Here is a 21,604-nt window from a genome sequence, read left to right as displayed (position 1 = left end):
CACATTTCCCTATGGTACATGATATGAAACCAGAACTAGAACAGCACAACCCCTCTGCAGTAGCGCTGCTACCAAGGGCTGGTAGCAGTTGTAATCTAACATCTGGAGGATGAAAGGGCCCCATCCCTTACATGCAGAGTGCCCGTTTATCGTATATTTCTGCCATAATTCCATACTTAAGCATTATAAACTCCATCTGGTTAAAAATGAAAGCAACGTTTGAATATTAAGGTAGCTTCTTTGTTATTGTTCTGCACCATCAGGTCAGAATTTATAGCCACCCTAACAGGGCTTTCAAGGTAAGTGGGATATTTAAGGAATGGCTTTAACAGTTCCACACCCCCAATGAGTTTCCATGGTTAAATAACAATTTGAACCCTGGCTTCCTGACTTCTAGTCTGACACTCCATCCATTACAGCACACTGGATATCTAAGGTACCATTATTAATACTTAATTAACTGTAATTCATACTAACAAAAATGGAGGAAAGTACAAAACGACACTATTCTTGTCATTTATCCTCAAATGTGTAGTTTACAACTAAAGTATTTATGATAGGGTATTCTTCCCACAAGTTTACTCAGATATAAATTCTAAGAAAAACTCTCTTTAGCCATTTCAGAACAATGTGAATGTGAATGTTGAGGACAGCAGCTTCTGAAACTGAGTGGCTGAGAGTGTGAAAAGTACATGGCAAAGAACATCGTAACTGAATCACCCAAGAACAGCTCAGGACTGCATGCTCCACTTGATCAGATCATACTATACAGTTACAAGTACTGATTCAGATGGGGTATATATATCTCAGATAAGTTAAATATGGTCTGCTTGACGGAGCCTAAAATAATTCATTTCAATTCAACCCTTTCCACAATAAGTCCATATTACTGGAAGCATGGCTTAACATAGATGCCATCTTGCTTCCACCCCATTCCTTTAATAAAAAAATAATAATAATAAAAAAAAAAAAAACCCTAACCCCCTTCTTTTTAAAAACTATCCTAGCAAAGGAGAAATGAGCTGTCAGACAAATTGATGGAGAACATAATGACCATTCTTATCCAAACTTATATTTGCCTTAAAACTAGAATCACAAGCAATGCCCCAATCTTCTTGCAGATATCCAAACATTGGGTGACAGGGAGATAATTCTTCCTATAGGTGGTACTGCAATTCTAAAACTTTATGACAAGCAACTTTAGTTCTCAACATTAGCAGAACACTGAAAAACATTTTGTGCTGGAAGGCATTTTATGACTAATTTATTTATTGGCCTTCTAATTTGATACACTGTTTTCTGCTGGTTGCAGTGCTCCTGTGATTTTATCTGTGAATTTTATTGCTAGTATATTTTAACATTTTATACAATCCACGTCAATTTTAAAGAATACGTTATATTTTAAATTTCTGAAGTCCAGTGGGAGGGTAGGGTACAGAGTATTCTCTCTGTAACAGTGCCACTAACTAGCAGTATCAAGAGTTCTTTTTACAAATTCCTCTTTCATTCCTCTCTGTAAATAATTATAAAGTAGTTCATTAAAAACTTTTTAAAAGCCCCTTTGGACTGGACTACAATCTCATAAGGCTCTTCCAGAACATGAAAACATAAAGAGCAGGGGGATATAACCTGTACTTCTTCTCTTACTATTTAGAGCCCTCCAAATGTGATGTTTCCAATTGCAGCTCTAACCATCCCCAGAAAGTGGTCTACCATATCTGCATGGGGAGGTTATTCTATACGTCTCTTCACAAGTAAAAACATACAGTTGGATTTTAAAACTGAGTGTTCAACTCATCATCGTCATGGTGGAAGAGTTATGTGTTTCCTATGGCTTTATTCTTCCCTGTAAAATAACTGAAAGCACACTGTACATCCTCCTTCTGCGATTAACTTACCCCATTCTACACTTAGGATTTGAATGAATCCATATGTACCAGGGGTAAATTCACTGTGGATGAAACTACTTGTTCTTTGACCTTAGGAGGCCTGCTGTAACAATGTTTAAGAACTTGTGTGAGAGCAATCTGACATCTGAGAAACTGACTGTGATGTCTCCTAGCCTGATTACAAAATTGAATGCCTAACCTTAATAATACTTAAATTCTCTTCCCCCTTGTGGCTAACACTCAAGCATCCATTAAAGCACAATTTCTTACAGGATTACTTGCTGGCTGACAGAAGCTAACTTGGGCTGGTGCACAGTAATTCCTGATGGATTGGAGAGCAAAATGTTGATTAGGAAATGGGGGGTTAGGATCAAGAATGTTCAGTAACATTCAATTCACTGTGTACAAAAGAAATGTAATAGAAAACTAAGCCCCTTGGTTTTACAATGTACAAAGTACTGTAAGATGAAGATATAACACAAAGGATGACTAATAACTACAGGCCAGCAAAAGCAAGGATTTTTTGAACTGATGTATCTCCTAGCTTATACAGAAGAGGGGAATGGAGGAGTTGGAAAAAAAGAGTTACAATTAACTGTTAATCAGATGCTTACATTTAAAAAGGTACTACTATTTTAAAGAGAAGAAAAAATAAAGGAACACATATCTAAATGTAAAATGACTACACAAGGTTTAGAAAACAAAATACCTAAACCAAGTATATCTTGCCTCAATCTATTTATATTGGTGGTTTCCAGTTTTAAGGCCTCAGACGTTCTTGAAGTACAGTGCTCAGAATCCCTGACTATTTATTGTGCTAACAAGGGGTTCTGGGAGCTGTAGTACAAGAACATCTGAAAATCTGAAACCCCAAGTTTGTGAAGCACCAATTTTCATTAAATTAAACATGTTGATTTCTTTCTAAGCCATGGAGGCGATTCTGTGATTCCATCTATGGTACCATGATAATGGAAAAATAATGGCTACAATGGAATAAATTGTCAAGCACAAATTAAAATAAGAAGGGAAAAAGTATAGTAGATACTCCAGACAAATACTTCAAAATGATGTTACATGCACTTTTTAATGAATGTGCTTTGGAGACAGAGGTGATGTTGTTAGAGGTGCTAGCCATAATTTATCCATAAGACTGGTTTGCTGGAATACGAATGAGCTGGAATACGAATGATACTACAGTTCTTCCACACTTCCTTCCTCTTCTTACAGCCATGGCTTAAAACTTTCTGATTTGTTAAACTGCAGTTTAATGCAATATCCAAACCAGAAAACTGTGATTTAATCACTGCCTACTATCCTGATTTGCAAGCCATGATCAAATTCTGATCTGAAAGCCTGTTGGTGATTACACCATAGTTTTCTAGTACACAACACATGCCATGGGAAAATGGATTTTAGAAATCAAGATGGAAAATGGTAAGGGTACTACTGATAAGAATGCTCAAATTAATTTCCTGCTCACACTCAGTGTTTTGCCAAAACAGTAACTTTTCTTCTTAATTGAACCTGTGGCTATATTATTTAAAAGGAGTAATTTACTATAAATCAATGTCAATTGGTTTTTTTACACGCCGAGTATTCTGTAGTACACAATTATAATAAAGGTAGGTATACTTACCCTTATGGGCCTGTTAGCATTATTAGCCACATTAGCTTGCCATAAATTTAGCCACATAAAAAAAATTCCTGCTCACAAACCCAATCTCCTTTTAACAACGACAACAACAACGATGACGACGACTACTACTACTACTACTAATAATAATAATGATAATAATAATGATAATGATAATTTTGCCTTATGGCAATCCTTTTCATGGTTTTACTTAGAAATGATTTTCCATTCCCTTCTTCTAGGGCCATCCTGGAATTGTGCAGCTTGCCTAGGATTTCACAGTTTTTCTCTACTCACAAGAGGCACAATGGGGAATCAAACTCCTATCCTCTGACTCCACAACCAGATACCTAAACCACTGAGCTATCCAGACAGCTTTTTCTTTTCTTTTTTTAAAGCAATGTTAAATAAATACTTGACAAATCCATTTATATCACTATACTGCTGTTCATCTGCATCCATAAATTACATGAACAGTATGTCCCAAGAACTAGTTGAATTTTCAGAAACACTCAGAAACATTTGTCAGTGGTTAGACATTAGTTGTTCTTTCTGATCATTAAGCACAACACTTTAATAATTTGCATAGAAATAATTTATTTTTAAAACCATAGATTGTTGTTGTTACTGCTAGTAGACCAAAACACATTTTTTTTGCTCCAATAAATTTTTGTTAGGCTCTCATCCAGTCAGTCTTATATAGCTAGATGTACTTATGCAAACATACTTTCCAATACTTTGGCCATCTCATGAGAAGAGAAGACTCCCTGGAAAATACCCTGATGTTGGGAAAATGTGAAGGCAATAAGAGAAAGGGACGACAGAGGACGAGATGGTTGGACAGTGTCATCGAAGCGACCAACATGAATTTGACCAAACTCCGGGAGGCAGTGGAAGACAGGAGGGCCTGGTGTGCTCTGGTCCATGGAGTCACAAAGAGTTGGACATGATTTAACGACTAAACAACAACTTTTGCAAAAAGCTTCAAGTGTACCAATAAGCACTAAGAAGGGACAAACCACATATACATCACTGTCTTTCTTGTAGATATATTCTGAAGACTGCAATACAGACTACAAATCATTTTCACCCCCTTCAGCATTCAAAGGGGACTTTTGTTCTATAGTAATCTACTTCTATCTGGCGTTTTTCGCACCTAGCTTTCTTCTGTTAGATGGATTCACAGCTCAGTCTTCCTGGCCTGTTGCTATGACTGACTGACTCACTCTCTTTCCAGAGTTACTGAATGGCTCCTTTTTTATGTAGTCTCAGTTATGGCTCCTGAGCCCAAAGCCAAAGAGCCTGTGTCTTACATATTCTCCTTGCTGCAGCCTCTCTACAGGCAACCCCAAACCAAATTGATATTTCTCTTTCAAGTACATTTTTGCTCCCCACCCCACTGTCTTTTGGAAAAATACTACTCAGCATAATTCTCCTCAAAAACAACTCCTATTTCTATATCAACAGTAGTCTGATGTAATGATTCAATAAATTTTATACCCCTATCAAGCAAAGATGTCTGAATAGGGAATCTGTAATTTTGACCCTGTCTTTAAGATTTAAACAAACAAATTATCAAAGTAGAAGAGCAGAAAAAGAGCTCAGCGGATGACAAATAATCTTTCTTTAGGATTGGAAGCTAGCCACTTGCCATAAGGATTGTGACTTCTAGTCATAGCAGGTGATGGAAAATTCTGATATATCCCTCAAAATGCAAATGGGGAATGTTGGCAGACCTATATGCCACTTTCCTGCACTTGGAATCTTCTGTGAGCTGCTTTTTTGGACTGCCAAAAAAGTGAAGGGGGAAAACTGAGACCACAAGACTCCATACCCAGTTTTGAAAAATTGGTAAAATTTTGTATTAAACATGTTGGCACAGTTGCTTGCTGAACCTGACTAAAAAGAACCCCTGTTCCTGGTAGCTGCAATTACCCCTTTCTCCCTACATTTACCCCTTTTTGGGTAGATAGGCATTTTGTAATTTGAAAGGGTAAATTACAAAACACCAACCATTTCAAGCACAGAAAAGTACTTAATCAAACTGTAAGATTTTGTCTTTATAACTTGTGAAAATACCCAGTCAAAATATCTCTTTTGTATGGCTGCTCACAGATACAATGATGGCAAAAAGATAATTTTAGTACTATTGCCATTCCAAAGTTGGTCTCAGTTCTCAGTTGGGTTCTGCTTATACCTCCGTGAAATTTATGCCATTTATGTTCTCATTATGAAGAATTAGTGCAGGGAAAGCGCCCCAGAAGGAGGCCATAGCTGCGATACAAGGATATTTGCAAGTGGGATCTGAAGGCCTTACGAATGGACCTCAACAGATGGGAAACTTTGACATCTGAGCATTCAGTCTGGAGGCAGACGGTGCAGCATGGCCTTGCCCAATTTGAAGAGACATTTATTCAGCAGGCTGAGGCAAAGAGGCAGTCCCAAACCCAGCAAAATCAGGGAGCTGAACAGGGGACAGATTGCATTTGTCTTCAGTGTGGATGGCATTGTCACTCTCAAACTGGCCTTCTCAGCCACACTAGATGCTGTTCCAACACTTCTAAGCAGAGCAGATTATCATAGTCTCTTGAAACTGAAGGATGTTCTCATTATATCCAAGGGTTTTTCCCCTCATCCTCAAACTATTCAGTAAATCAAGAGTTTACACTGTGGGAAAGGATGCTTCTGACCTATCACGTCAATAGCTCATTCCATCTCACCATTCCACAATGAGACAAGGACTTCAACAAATATGCAGCTTTGTATATGGAAATTATATTAAGGTGCTATACGACTTGGTGCTGTGAACAAGGTTTGAGGTTTCTATTCCTATTATCCATCTCTGTTATGATGTTATTCATGGTTTCAATACTCAGTCTCAAGAGAAAAAAGCTTGCTTGCATAGAGCCTACATGTGAGCAAAGTCCTTCTCCTTTTCAGAGCCAATGCTGGACTATAACAACGTAGTGGTAGTGGTCAGGGTTATGCACTGTCCTCTAACCATGTTCAAGCATGAGAATGTTTAATGCCTGAATAGGCTATTGTTCTGTAATTCAAAAGGGTAAACTATAAAATACCAACCATTCCAAGCACAGAATTTCTCAGAATCAAAATGGCAAAAGATCCTGACTTGGAGGGTTGTCTTGCTTAAAGATAGCAATTCATCATTAAACAGGTAGAAAGTTAGCAGCCAGTGGCGTAGTGGTTAAAACGCTGTACTGCAGCTAAAACTGTGCTCACGACCTGGGGTTCAAATCCCAGGTAGCCGGCTCAAGGTTGACTCAGCCTTCCATCCTTCCGAGGTCGGTAAAATGAGTACCCAGCTTGCTGGGGGGGCAATGTGTAGCCTGTATAATTAAAAATTGTAAACCGCCCAGAGAGTGCTTGTAGCACTATGGGGCGGTATATAAGTCCATAAATAAATAAATAAATAAATAAATAAATAAATAACTAATTTAGCAAACATTAGAATTTAACTAAATAAAAACTTCATGAGCTGAAGATCAAACTAGATGTGGCTGTGGCTGATCTGCCTCATCATGTATCAAATGGAGGGCAACAAAAGAGGGGGCCTTTGGATGAGGAAGGGAAAAAGCTAGAATCCCAGCAATTAGTCCTCATAGGAACTTTTCTCACTGGGCAAATTTAGCTTGATGAGGGAGATGCTAAAGGGAGACAAGCAGTGGTCTGGGAAAGGATTCTGTTGTCCTTAACAGTATGCCCTTTTTGCCATTAAAAACAATCCTCACTTCTTTCTTTTTTGGCAAATTTGTAAGGTCAGCAATAATGGGGATTTATTATTCTGATTACATGCATAGTTTATAAATGCATTTTTTTAAAAAAAGCAACCACTTTGTTGTGAAAAAATGGCTTTAGGAGGGATGAATCAAAATGGAGAAGAAGCATGATAAGTGAGGAACAATTTCCACATCTGCTTTTCCCACACTTTTTATCTACTCCATATTACTTTCATGGTTTTGAAGCCACAGATTCAAAATAAAAAGAAAACACTTTCAGAAACATGTATCTGAAAACATATGTGCTGAAAGAGTTAATTTCAAGCTATAAAATGGTAGTCCAAGAAAGGATTAAACACTCCTTGCACAGTAGCTGCTCCATCGGATAATTAATTAATTAATTTATTTACTGCCCCATTACTGCAATGCACTGTTTGGGCGGTTTAAAGCAATAAAAGCACACAACAAACCAATTAAAATAAAAACACGCAGATGGTAACTTACACTCAAAGAGGCATAAAATTATAGCTTACAAGAAGAAAGTGAGTCATACTGAAAAATCAAACTGGGTAACTCAGAAAGGCCTCTCTGAAGAGAGGTGTTCTTAGGTGCCTTTTAAACACTGGGAGGGAGGTAGCCAAGTGAGCTCCACCAAGAGTTGATTCCAGAGTGTTGGTGCCACTGTGAAGAAGGTCCTAGTTCTAGTATATGATTTCCTGGCCTCCTTCAGAGGGGTCACCCAGAGGAGCAGCACCTGGGAGGACCTAGTGGGTTGGGTAGATGACATTGGGAAAAGATGATCCACCAGGTAGCGTGGCCCCAAACTGTGAAGGGCTTTACAGGTGATCATCAGAACCTTGAATCTGACCCAAGACGCAAGCGATAACCAGTGCAGGGGAGCCGAAACTGGGAATATATGATTGAATTTACTTGCACAACTTGGTTGCTGCATTCTGAATCTGTTGCAGTCTTTGGGTCAGCCTCAAGGGAAGCCCCATACAATCTTTTATAGGTAGTTTTCATGAACAAAGTAGTAACTGAGTTGAGAGAGAGAGAGAGAGAGAGAGAGAGAGAGAGAGAGAGAGAGAGAGTATTTCTGTCCTGAAAAGGCTGGACATAATTATGACGGCACAAATAAGCAGATATGTCTAATATTCTAATTTATATGACTACAATCTGATTTTAAAATGTTTCTACTCTGAAAAGGTCTACACACTGATTTGAATATGAGTGGGAAAATTATCTTTTTCTTCACAGGGCCTTATACAGTATTCAAATAATGACTGCAGTTAGAAATACCCAACAACTTAAGATAGAAAACTTGTTATTTTGTTTTCTCATTGTTCTTTAATGGAGTTCAGCCCAGAATCTATCAGACAAAGAATCTAATGACCCTATAAAAGAGCCATAATTTAAATGGTTCTGTCCATAAAATGGAAAAGAAATAGCCTCAGGAGTCTTTCCAGTTTGGAATAAGTAACAGTTTCTTAGTTTTTCCCCTCTCTTTAAATCAGCTAAACAAAAAGAGAGAGGGAAAAAAGGTACTGATTTTTCCACAGAGGGACATTTTATAGAAAGAACCTGCTGGCTCAATTAGGTCAGTGAGTGGACTGGACTGTCTGGCTGCAGAGCCAGAGGCTGGGAGTTTGATTCCTCACTGTGCTTCCTGTGGGAGAAGAGCCAGCCTGGGTAGCTTTGGGCAAACTGCACTGCCCCAGGGTGCCCTTGGAAGAAGGGAGTGTCAAACTATTTCTGAGTACTCTATACCTGGAAAACAGTGGAAAGGATAAATGTTAAACTCAGAATTGACCTGAGGCCATGTAATTGTTCTATAAAGAAAGAAATGATGTCAAGTTTTCCAAAGGATAATTCTTCAATAAAGTGTTTGTTGTTATGTTAGCATCAGGAGTGATGGTTTAAATTTTCAAAGTTCTGCTTTAAAATATTGGTACTGTGAACATGTCTCTAAAATAGAGACTTCTGTGAACAGGCAGCAGCACTCTGCTCTATAATTTTATGGAAGTAATTTCCATCCAGAATGAGAATATGTAAATCTCTCCCTGTCACAGTAAGTAGTATAGAGTAGCAAGCACTCGAACTAATTACATAATACTTTAGAGTTTATAGTACACTTACCACCAACATACATTCAGAGGTGCTGAAAAGCATATCTAACCAACCATCTCTGAGCACTCTCTCTGCCCAGAGTTGTCTGGCCTGTATTGTTAATGTGCTAACTACTTTCTGTCAGTTGCAAGAAGTTAGAAATATTAACATCTAGCAAGTATTGGTTTTGAGGTATATATTTTTCTAATGAGTATACAGATTGCCATTGCAGCAGTAATTTCTACAAGCCACTGTGGCTTGAGGTTTGGTTTACGCCATAAATAAAATAAGAAAGTCCTATGCCACCTTAAATACTAACAAATTAATCATGACTAAGAGGCAATGCTTAGAAGGACACAAGGCAAACAGTTCAAACACAGCATCTTGTGTTTTGCCTTGTAAGAATGAGAAAACTGGCTATAGTTTGATTTATACTTCGTGTGTGTGTATGTGTGTGTTGTATGCATGTGCTAAAAAATGAAACATATATGTACATAAAAAATAAACATTATAATCAATATGTAGGTCTTGGCCCTGAGGGGCTGTTAATTTAACATCTAACAGAGAGAATACCACAGAGAAGGTGGAAATAAAAGAACGCTCTGAGTAGACATGGTCCAGAGGGGTGCGGTATAAATTTAATAAATAAATAAATAAATAAATAAATAAATAAATAAATAAATAAATAAATAAATAAATAAATAAATAAATAAATAAATAAATAAATAAATAAATAAATAAATAAATTGTGGAGCTTCCTTGTTAGAAATACTCAAGGTTTAGCAAGTACTATTTAATCTATCATTGCTAGGGGGTATAGCAGATGGCGGGTCAGACTATAATCCTGAGTGGTCCCCAGTCACCCCTGAACCCCTAGATGTTAACATCTTGACCATAAACCCTCACTGGTGGGCAGAGCCCTTAGCTACTCTTTTTACCTTGATAAATCACTCTGGTTGTTTTCCAAACTCCTGGTTATCATCCATACTTATACCTATTTATAAAAAAGACGATCCCTCTCAACCCTCAAATTATCGCCCAATAAGCTTATTATCCAATATTGGAAAATTATATTCTAAATATCTCTTGAAAAAACTCGCCACATGGGCTGCTGACAAGGATCTTCCTGGTAAGGAACAGATACGCTTTCGTGCCGGAGCGTCCACTCTGGATCATATCTTTTTGCTGACTTTTCTTGCTGAAAAATATGCAATCCACAATAAAACCAAACTTTCTGTTGCCTTTGTGGACCTCCAAGGGGCATTTGACTCCGTCAACAGAGATCTACAATGGAAAAAACTTTCCAACTGGAGTATTGATCCACGCCTGCTATTTTTGCTCCGCCAATTGCATTCCCATAATTTCTGTCAGGTTCGTTTACCTGATTCCAACACTCTCACCGAAAAAAATCCAATTTTCAAATGTGTTCGCCAAAGTTGTATTTTGGCCCCTTTATTATTTAATTTACTTTTAGCTGATCTCCCCTCTTTTCTTTCCCCTTGCAATCAGTCGGCTCCGGCCCTTAATGGTGTTCCCTTATCTATACTCCTGTATGCTGATGATACAGTGCTGATGTCTCGTACTAAATCAGGTCTTTGTCACACTTTAATTAAATTCCAGGATTTCTGTGATCTTAATGATCTATCCATTAACCCTAATAAAACCCAAATTTCGGTTTTTCCCCGCTCTTGGTGCCCTATATCTTGGATAATAGGATCTTCTTCCTACCGTCAAGTACACTCTTATAAGTATCTGGGTCTTCATATTCATCACAAACTCAGCTGGACATTTAATAAAAAAGCTGCCATTTCTTCAATTTCTCCCCAATTAAAAGCTATTTCTAAATTTCATTATTCTTCCGGAAACCAATATATTCCAGCAGCCATTCAGATTTTTCTGTCTAAGATTCTTTCTCATTTGCTGTACGGTGTGCCTATATGGATACACTCGGCTAATTTGGATATTGATCAAGTTGCAGCAACGTTTTTTCGCAGAATATTAGGAGTTCCTAACTCAATTCGGCTTTCTACTATGTCTTTAGAATTGGGCATTCACCTACCTTCCACAACTGGCTCCGTCTTTTTTTAAATTCACATGCTGGATCCCTGATATACGATTTATTGTGCGATTCCTACTCCTTTTCTTGGTTCCAGCTTATTGAAAAGAATCTCTCTTCTCTTCACATATCCTTGGAATCCTTGGTAGATGTGAATCTCACTAGGGCTTATTCCATAATCAAGGACAAGCTCTGTCACGCTGAATTCAATCACCTATGCAATAACATTAACCCTGCATGTTCCCCTCTTTCTGTTGGATATTTTCCATCTCAGGATCACTCTCCCAAATATTACCACTCCCTATTAAATCCACATCTAAGAAGAGCTTTTATGTTAGCCCGTTTTAACATTTTTCCTTCAGCCACTCATGCCAGTCGATTTCTCAATATCCCTCGTGAAAAAAAGACTTTGTTTTTTTTTTGCTTAGAGACGCCTGACACCCTGGTTCATATACTGTTTCAATGCCCTGCTCATTCCCACCTCCGAAATTTTTTTCTTGAACCTTGGATCTCTTATTTTTCCAATTCTTCTGTGTCAATTCTTTCTATTTTCATGAGCGATGAATGCAATGCCCTGACCGCTGCTGTTGCAGGTTTCTTATCTGCATTTTTGAAATTGTCCCCTGCTTCTCGCTCCTAATTTGTGAAATCTGTGTAATTTTACTTTTCCTATTTTGCTTGTCTTGTTGTAACTTGTAAATGCCATTAAAGGTTTCAGAACACCTAGGTTCAAATCCCTCCACAGCCAGCAAAACATTTGCATATCTTTAAAACTGCTAGCACAGCTGTGAATCAGAAGTAACTTGATGCCACACAACCATAGTATATGTGTTGGGGAGAAAAAAGTCTGATGAGAAGAATGATAGATTAAATAGTACTTGCTAAGCCTTGAGTATTTCTAACAAGGAAGCTGCACGTTCTTTTATTTCCACCTTATCTGTGGTATTTTCTCTGTCAGTTGTTAAATTAACAGGGCCAAGACATGCATATTGATTATAATGTTTATTTTTATGTACATATGTTTCACTTTTTAGCACATGCGTACAACACACACACACAGAGAAAGTATAAATCAAACTATAGCCAGTTTTCTCATTCTTACGAGGCAAAACACAAGATGTTGTGGTTGAACTGTTTGCCTTGTGTCCTTCTAAGCATTTCCTCTTAGCACCTATCCAGCACAAGTAACTAGAAGGAGAATTTGCTAGCAGATGTCAGGAAACATTAGCTGTTCCTTTTAATTCCCTGACTTCTACTTCCTTCCTCCACTTATGTTAGACTATTATTTCTTAGGAAAGCTTACCAGTCTTCAGTCTTGATCTGACTTTTGTCTCATTCTCACCTTTGTAAGGAGCAGACATGCTGTCTCTCTCCTCTTTGTGAGCCCCTTCAGAGTGCATGTCCTTATGCTTAGGATTAGGATTTAGGCTTTTCTATCTTAAACATAACTTTCTCAACAAAACTTTGGTCACTTGATTTTTACTGTCTTTCCTGTGGGTCCAGTGTGGGTGTGACCATCCACTTATCTACCACAGCACCTGCTTCCACTACAGAGAAAGAAAACATAATAATTTTCTTCTGTCACACGTCCTGAACACTCACAACTAGAATAAGGTTTAGGTTAGCTATATAATGAGAATTCACTTCTGTAGGTTGCACTCCTCCTCTCCTTTAAAGTATTGCTTGGTAGCTATAACTGCTTAAACCTGTGTACACATTCTGGGTAAGGACTGCTATAGGAATGACACAATCACGTTTCAGTTTGGCAGGTGATCTCTGAGATTGTTTTCAGAGAGGAGCTGTGTTAGTTTATTATAGCATGTGACAAAAGTATTGTGGCACATACAAGACAAATTTGTTAAATCAATGCAAGTGTGAGCATACAACCACTTTCTCCATGATTTTAAGGGTACCACAATACTTCTCAGGTTTCTTTTGATTATCTTTGCAGATTTATCTACATCTGTGTTAGTGTAGTAGGTTTTAAAAAAACTTAATACACTTACCCTGAATGCGGTACCTTCTTCTATTATGGTAGGCAACTGAGAAAGGCATATATCCACAGCAAGGTCCCAAGCCTGCCTGTTGAAAAAAAAATCAGAACATGGGAACATATGTCTTACAGAATTGATTGTACAAAATGACATCTGACAGTAGAGTAACTCACTTCATTTGCTATAGTACATACTGTGTTCCCCCCCCCCAAAAAAATAAAACAGGGTTTTATATATATTTTTTGCTCAAAAAATGCATTAGGGCTTATTTTCAGGGGATTTTTTTTCATGTACAACAATCTAAATTTATTCAAATGCAGTCATATCATCTTCTGGTTGCTGCACAATGGCGGAGGATGGGGTTTCACTTGACTGAGGCTTATTTTGGTATGAGCATCCTAAAAATCACACTAGGGCTTATTTTCAGGTTAGGTCTTATTTTCGGGGAAACAGGTTGGCTTTACAGAAGTAAAAGAGAATGCCCACAACAAGCTTTAGTTTAGTACTGAGTATTTAGTAATATTCAGCTGAATTTGATTTCAACCAAACCAATTTAAATCACTGCAGGATGGATGAAAATCAATTAAAAACATTAAAAATAGAATTTTTTAAAAAAGAATTACAGTTTTTATCCACTCTGCTGTTGTCTTTCCATTGGCAAGCAAAGATCCTTTTATTGAAGCAGAGTTTTAGCAACTGTTCTCACTTCCTGAAGAGGAGTTTTCAACTTGATATGCACTGCATTTTCTTTTTATAGATGCATTTTTAATGTTCATGTCTAATGTTGTATGTTTTAATTGTATTTGTACAGTTTAACTGTACACAGGGATGTGGTGGTGGTGTGGGTTAAACCACAGAAGCCTCTGTACTGGAGGGTTAGAAGACCAGCAGACGTAAGATCGAATCCACGCGACGGAGTGAGCTCCTGTCGCTTTATTCCAGCTCCTGCCAACCTAGCAGTTTGAAAGCATGCAAATGTGAGTAGATAAAGAGGTACCACCAATTCCATCTAGTTGCGCTGGCCACGTGACCACGGAAACTGTCTTCGGACAAACGCTGGCTCTGCAGCTTGGAAACGGGGATGAGCACCGCCCCCTAGAGTCGGACACGACTGACTAAATGTCAAGGGGAACCTTTACCTTTACCTTTTACTTTATTTTAAGTCCATCATGACAGAAGTGTGAAATATAATATAATATAGTATAATATAATATTATATAACATAACATAACATAATATAATATACTGTAATAGTAGTTCTTAAGATTACTAACAACTCCATGCTAGTAAAACAAATTTTATGCAAGGCAAATGAAAAGGATTCACCAGGTGCTGAAAAGCTAAAAAGATCAGAGCTTAACCAACCTGGGAGATCATATGTCCACATGTCTCACCTGAGACAGTAAGGCATCACTGAAGATGCTTTCAAGGTCCAGAGAGGTTTGTGGGGAAGCAAACAGTTCCTGAGATGCTAAACAAATAGGAACTTCCCCCTGAACTGATGGAACTTGATGTATTCTTTTTAAAAATGCACAACTGATGCTCTGAAAGATTTACAGAATATAAGCACTGCACGAAAAATACTGTATATCTGTAGCTAGGATACAGTCTTATTCCTATGCTATCTTTACAGGTTCTTTTTTATTGTTACTACTGTAATACATTGTGGAGACAGTGAGGGTCACACTGGTGGGCTGCCCACCTTGGCCTGGTGGGCATCAAACTTCCCTATGTGCAGTTCACCTGTAGGCTGGGGACCTCCCAGGGCAACTCCCCTGAGCCCTGTGTGCCACACCACCAAGGGCACCGTCCAGGTGGGCCTCAAGTTTGGCCGGTGCCACTGCAAGTAACTACTGCACATTCAGAACTAGAGAGGTCCACATCACCCACCTCCAAGGACAAAGGTCTGCCTGTTTCAAGCATTGCTGTTGCAGGAACCCCTGCATGGCCCATCTGTGAGAGATGCTGGACTTGGTAGAAGCGCATGGTGTGCACCCCTTTCTACAGACTCAGTTAAGGACCAGCTGATACCAAGAGTGAAGGGATCTCCCTCGTGCCCTGTCTACCATTGTTTTGTTCAGGATTGTTGGCCCTTTAATTTGAGCACTGGCTAATACAAGTTTTCAGTTTGGCAGCAACTTAACCTGTCATGGTGAGGGACCAGGGGACCACTCACAAATGCACATAACATGCTTTTCATAAATAACAAACTCACAGGAGGACATCAAAAGATTGCAAAAAATGTCAGTTCACTGTGATCAATCAAGTCTTTCCATAAAGCAACATGTGATACAGGAGAAGTGAGATCTTCATTTTCATTTACGAAGTCTGTAAATGGGTACCAGGTTTTGTAAACCTATGTGCCTTCACCACTTCCTTGTGCAGCTAGCTTCTCCATAAGTGCTAAATGCCAGATTTTTGCATACTAATTTGAAATGGTAATATTCATCATGCCTTCCAATGGGCTGCAATAACCTGTCTGGGAAGCTAAGCAGAAAATTGAGATCAGCTCTTTATGTAATAAATTTGCATTTTCCCCTTGAAACAATGTCAGCAAATAGAGGGAGGGAGCAGCCTGATTGGATTTTTTTAATTTGCAATTTCCTCCATCTCTTTAAAAAAGTTTCAAAAATTTTGAACCTTGGGACACATCCACCCCATGTGGTAATATGAGCCGTAACTCTGATAGACTCTCCGGCACTCAGGAGTAACTGTGCTATTAATCTTTTTAATGTGAAATTATGTTCCCTAAATTTGGTTCATTTGCCCTAAAATACTGATTTCTTCCACATTGTCTCCTAGATGTCATCATAAATGTTTGTTTTCAGATCACCTTCCTTTGTTATCTTTAAATAACAGTTGCCATTGATGTTCTCACTGTTGTCTTAATACCCCTGAAAGGTTTCAAGCTTCTTCTAGAGAAAACTAGTTGCTCCCAGCAGCAATACTGGTGAACATAGCAGAAGTGTGGTGATGGAAGAAACAACACAAGACAGTTTATTTTGATGCAGTGAAGAATGGCTACAGCATTATTGATTGCAGTTGCTTCGCCCAGGCAAAACATTATGGAGCAGAAGCAAGCAACAGACAACCTGTTTGTTGACTAATGCACTGCTGGATAACCGTGGGAAGGTAGGTAAATGGGATCCATGTGGGTAATTTTGTGGTTCCTGTGTCACATGGGGGCAAAGCTGGGACCCACAAGCCAAGCTGGGCACACTCTGTGGATTCCCCCAGAATCCCTTAAGGAAATCCCAAAAAAGCTGGAAAATATGGGCACATAGAATGTTTTCCCCTAAAGTTGTCACAAAGGAAATTAATACTGAAAACTCATAGCAAGAAAAGCCTACAAGCTACCTAATGCCAAATCCCAAAGGCTGAGAGACAGAAGTAGAGAAGCTCTGAGGCCAACTGAATGCCTGGCTTGGAGGGGAAGCTGAAAAAACATTCCCCAGGAAGACCCGACAGCCAGATTCCCCTGAAAAGCCCATATGGAGGCCCCTGCCCCTCAACTGAAACAGGCTTTGCTTGATTGGGTGATCAGAGAGGAACCACTGTTGGGTCCATGCAAAACTGAGTCTGTGGGTAAGTTTCAGACCTGTGGCTTTCAGAGTGGTCTCACCAGTACTCTTGACTGTACTTCTGAATGTCAACTGACAGAGTGCTATGTAGCAGCTTTGTATTAACAGGTCTGAGCATACTTCATGATACTCAAGATAACTTTATTAGAAGTGTGTGTGTATAAGTGTGTGCGGGGGGGGGGGAGAGAGAAAGAGAGGGAAGGAGGGAGGATGAGATGCATATGCCCTGGATTCCTCCTTTCAATATCATGCTGAGGTTAAAATAAACTGCTGAGCAGTATTGATCCGGTTTATAAAGTCTGTAAATGGGTACATAGTTTTGTAAATCTATGTGCTACCATTGTTTCCTTGTAGAGCCCAGACTTGTGCAGCCAGCTTCTACTAGAAAAACACAACTTTGCTCTACACTAAGATTTGGGACAGGTTTAAACTGAGTGGTCCAATTTAAAGTTAAATGAATAAAAGTTGCTATAATTCTGATAATTTCAAGGACATCTCTTTTATGTTCTAAAGTGATAATAGGGCTTGTTCACAGGCTACAGTTCAAAGGCAAAATTCATAACAATTCTATGCTGTACTAACACAACTCTGGGCCTAGACAATGCCCTGATAACAGAATGAAAAGAAATCACATGCCCCCAAAATAAAAATCCCACCACTGTTTCAGCATAGACATCGCATAACTGCAGTAGATGTGCCCCTCTCTAAAATTCTTGGGGTGAGCTTCCCCTTGCTTGACCCATGAGCCATCCCTTTCTTAAAGCCAATATTTTAATATAATAGTATGAATTGTACATTATCCTCAAAGGGATTTATTGAGTATGTTGGGCAACCATTTATTATTTTCTTTAAGAACTGGGAGAAGACCATTATATAAATGCAGTAGTATCCCTATGACTCCCTAAAGGACACATATATTAATTAATGGGCTAAGCAATTTTCAAGAAACTTTACATACAGATTTAGCAGATAGTAAAGATCCTAAGCAATAGTAAGCATTTTTTTCTGGCCCTCACACAATCACTTCCTCACACACTTTCTCAATCAACTGTGCTCTGCCCAAGAGATTAACTACAATAAAAGAAGTCAACTTGCAGGGTTCAGGAGGGGGAACCTGCCTAAACACAGAATAAAGGAAATTGTCCATTCTCTTATATCAATATAGTGTACAGCGTATAATTTGTTTCATTTGCCTCCTTTCCTTCATATCTCCTGGTCCCTTCAGTAATGACCTTCTTCACAATATGTTGCCGACATAATTATGAGGCAATCAGGAGATAATCAAAACACTTTCAAAGCAAAAGCAACAAATAGTTCCCCTGTGCTCAATAAATGTCTAGGATGCAGGGGGAAATGGCTATACAGAAGAGTTGTGGGAGATATTAATTCCAGATTGTGACAACAGATATAGTCAATTATTACAATTAAATCCATATCATATTTCTGAATTCAGCCTACCATCTCGTTATTACATTAAAATATTTAATAATACTGCAGAGATTTGGTTCATATATTTTTGGACAGTTCCTACTCTATATGTAGATACAAAATTATTTCCTCGGAGAAACTGCCTCCACAAAGTTTCCACCAAGAGACAGGTGTAGCTGAAAATTTACAGCAGGAGTTATAATTTGGTTCCTAGAGGACGACAGCAGAACAATAAGACTTCTATAGATCAGTACTGTACTCTTCTTCACGGAGTACTGTACTAGGTTTTACTGTGAAGGAGCTATGACAATGGAGGAAGCCTAGACAAAATGACTGCTCTCCTAATTTTGGCTACGTAGGTTTTGCTAGGCTTCTGTTCGAGAGAACTAACCACTACTATCTAAGCATAGTTTTAGGCATGCATTCTGCCTTTAAACACTCTTAACACTCTAAACACAACTACTCTAACACATGTACTACCCCTGTTATTAACTTTCAGATCTGTGACAGCGGAGGGTGGAACTACTGGCTATGAAGCCAAAATTCAGTTTCAGAGGTGATAATTTGCTTTGTCTCCCAGCTCTGCCAGTTTAAGTTCCAAAGTGGGGCTGAGAATAATCATTGCCAAGAAGTTTTTAGCTTAGAAATGTTAATTCTGCTAAATTAACATTTCTAAGCTTTGATTGGAACACCAACAATACTGCCCAATTTCAGGGACAAATAACAAGGAAGGATGAGACTTACATCAGAGAATAATCCCTTACTGGTCACAGAGAGCTTTGAGATGAATTCTGTTTGTCTATACCTTATTGCTTAAGGGTGAATAAGGGTCATGGGAAGAGACACATTTACAGTCCTGATTTCTGGTCCTTGTAAATTGCAGGAGACATCCAGTGTAGGTCATTATCTGACAGAGGCAGATGTTGCTAAGATGCCAAATTTCTCAAAGGTATTTCAAGTAAAGAAAATGGATGTCTCTAACAAAAAGGCAAAAACCAGAGAGCAGATCTCACAAGGTCAAATCTTTAAATGCTTAAAAAAAGTTTATCACTGGTGTTTGGAAGCGGCTTCAACAGATTAATGTCAAATCTCTTTTCCTTCTACAAATATAACACTAAAATCAGCACAGTAATACCCGTTAATTTGACCCAACATTTATAAATAGCATAATCAATTCATAATTTTCAAAATTTAATATAACTACTGTACCTATTGCAGTGTAATGAAGTCCTAATTAACCTGAATTTCTTCATGAACACTGTTCAATCTATCTTCATATGTGCTGCCTGACCTCCAAAAACATTTTTCCTGAAAATTTCTATACTGTATGTAGTTGACACTGTGAGCAGAGTAATACTTGCTAAAAATTTAATTTCTTTTAGTGTGCAGAGAACTACTGTTGAATACTTATACTAGTGGTTCCCAACTTTTTTTGAGTCAAGACCCCTTTTTATAATAGCCAAGTAACCTCTGACCCCTCACCATGTTAACATAAAAAGGCATTTTTAATGGGGTAATTCATTCCTTCTCAGAAAGTAGAGGGTTCTTTCACCCCCAAAGGGCTTGTTTCTCATACTTACACATGCATGCTAACTTTAATATCCCTCTCCAAATGGTCAAGGAAGAAATTATTTTTAAAAGGCTACAACACATAAGGCGACTCATGATCCCCAGGAAAAAACTTCACCACTCCCTTGGGGATCATGACCCCTTGGTTGGGAAACACCGACTTATAAAAATAGGCATCTATAAAGGAACACCCAAAGGCACTACAAATGCCAATCAAGAGAACATCACCCAGGCCTTCCACTTCGAAAGGACATTAACAGCAAGGCTAGGACAATATGTGAGCATATTCCAAAATATTTTCCAGCATGGAAACCCTATGTATGTTAACAGAAGCATTCTTCACCTGTGTAAAAGGTAAGCAGCTGCTAATCCTCAACTACAGCCCTTCAAACATACCCGGAAAGTAACCCTGTATATGTATGGGCCCCTCAGAAACTGTGTTCAATGTGGTACAGGAGGATTTAGCAAGGAAGACCAACTTCCTGTGCATGAATAAAGCTTCCACTCATGCAAGTAATTACAGTCGTACCTCCACTCATGCAAGTAATTACAGTCGTACCTCGCTTAACTATTGCCTCACTTAACAAGGAAATTGGTATACGATTAAGTTTTTGTGATCGCTTTTGTGATTTCAAAACAATGGTTTAAATGGGTTTTTTCGTTTAACGATGATCGGTTCCCTGCTTCGGGAACCGATTTTCGCTTTACGATGATCAGCAAACAGCTGATTGTCAGGTTTCAAAATGGCCACCGGCTGAAGAAAATGGCCCCCCGCTGTTTTCTAGGATGGATTCCTTCCTTTACAGGCACCGAAAATGTCCGCCGTATGGTGGATCTTTGCTGGACGAGCAGGTATTCAGCCCATTGGAACGCATTGAATGGTTTTTTAAACAATTTCATTTGACGATGTTTTCGCTCTACAGCGATTTTGCTGAAATGAATTAACATCATCAAGCGAGGCACCGCTGTATATGTTTTGGTCAATTTAGCATCTGGAAAATCAATATGTGAACTTCATTTTATAGCATGGAAATAAGTATTGAATAAAATGTTCCATTTCTATTATACACCTAAACAAACACTGCTACCACCAATCACAGTCAATCTCATTTTAAAATAATCTGTGAAGAAATGAAAAGCTTAAGAGCATCTGACAGTCTCTCAGCAATAACTGGACACTGAACAGGTTTCAGATTCTATTCTTTATAGATTTAATTGTAAAGGGTAAAAGTGATTCAACAGAGCAGCTTCAATTTATTCTCTATGCATGGCTCAATTTGACAGTAAATGTAAAAGTCATGTGTTGATAACACAGATGAGCCCATAATGCAAAGTCAACCATAACAAATTCTGCATTGAATTTCCCATTTATCTTCAAGAAATTATGTAAACATGGTTCCTAGGATTTCATCCATTTTATGAGGTGGGTAGTTCATTTCTCCACATTACAGTCTGCAATTCCTTCAAGCTTCACAAATGTTCTGAAAAAGCATTTCCTTGATTTTTATTTTGGAAAGGGTGGCATGTTAGTTGAAGAGTGGATACATATTTAATGTAGATGCTTACAGTTTTTCACTATTAGCTGCTACATCTCTCCGTATGTCACTGTCC

The 21,604-nt window shown here is 38.4% G+C and overlaps 1 protein-coding gene across 2 annotated transcripts in view; it reads right to left on the bottom strand.

The window, feature by feature from the left end:
• The window catches only part of RPTOR (regulatory associated protein of MTOR complex 1), a 459,589-nt gene that overhangs the window by 170,401 nt on the left and 267,584 nt on the right, over positions 1-21,604 (bottom strand). For both annotated transcript variants that reach the window (XM_020813521.3, XM_020813530.3), the window contains exon 10: positions 13,428-13,503. In XM_020813521.3, the coding sequence (XP_020669180.1) occupies positions 13,428-13,503 (76 nt within the window). The remainder of the gene's footprint in view (positions 1-13,427; positions 13,504-21,604) is intronic.

The sequence above is a fragment of the Pogona vitticeps genome, chromosome 2, assembly GCF_051106095.1.
Source record: "Pogona vitticeps strain Pit_001003342236 chromosome 2, PviZW2.1, whole genome shotgun sequence".
NCBI classification, from domain to species: domain Eukaryota; kingdom Metazoa; phylum Chordata; class Lepidosauria; order Squamata; family Agamidae; genus Pogona; species Pogona vitticeps.
The sequence above is the reverse complement of the archived record's forward strand: the minus strand, read 5'-3'. Positions and strand labels throughout refer to the sequence as shown.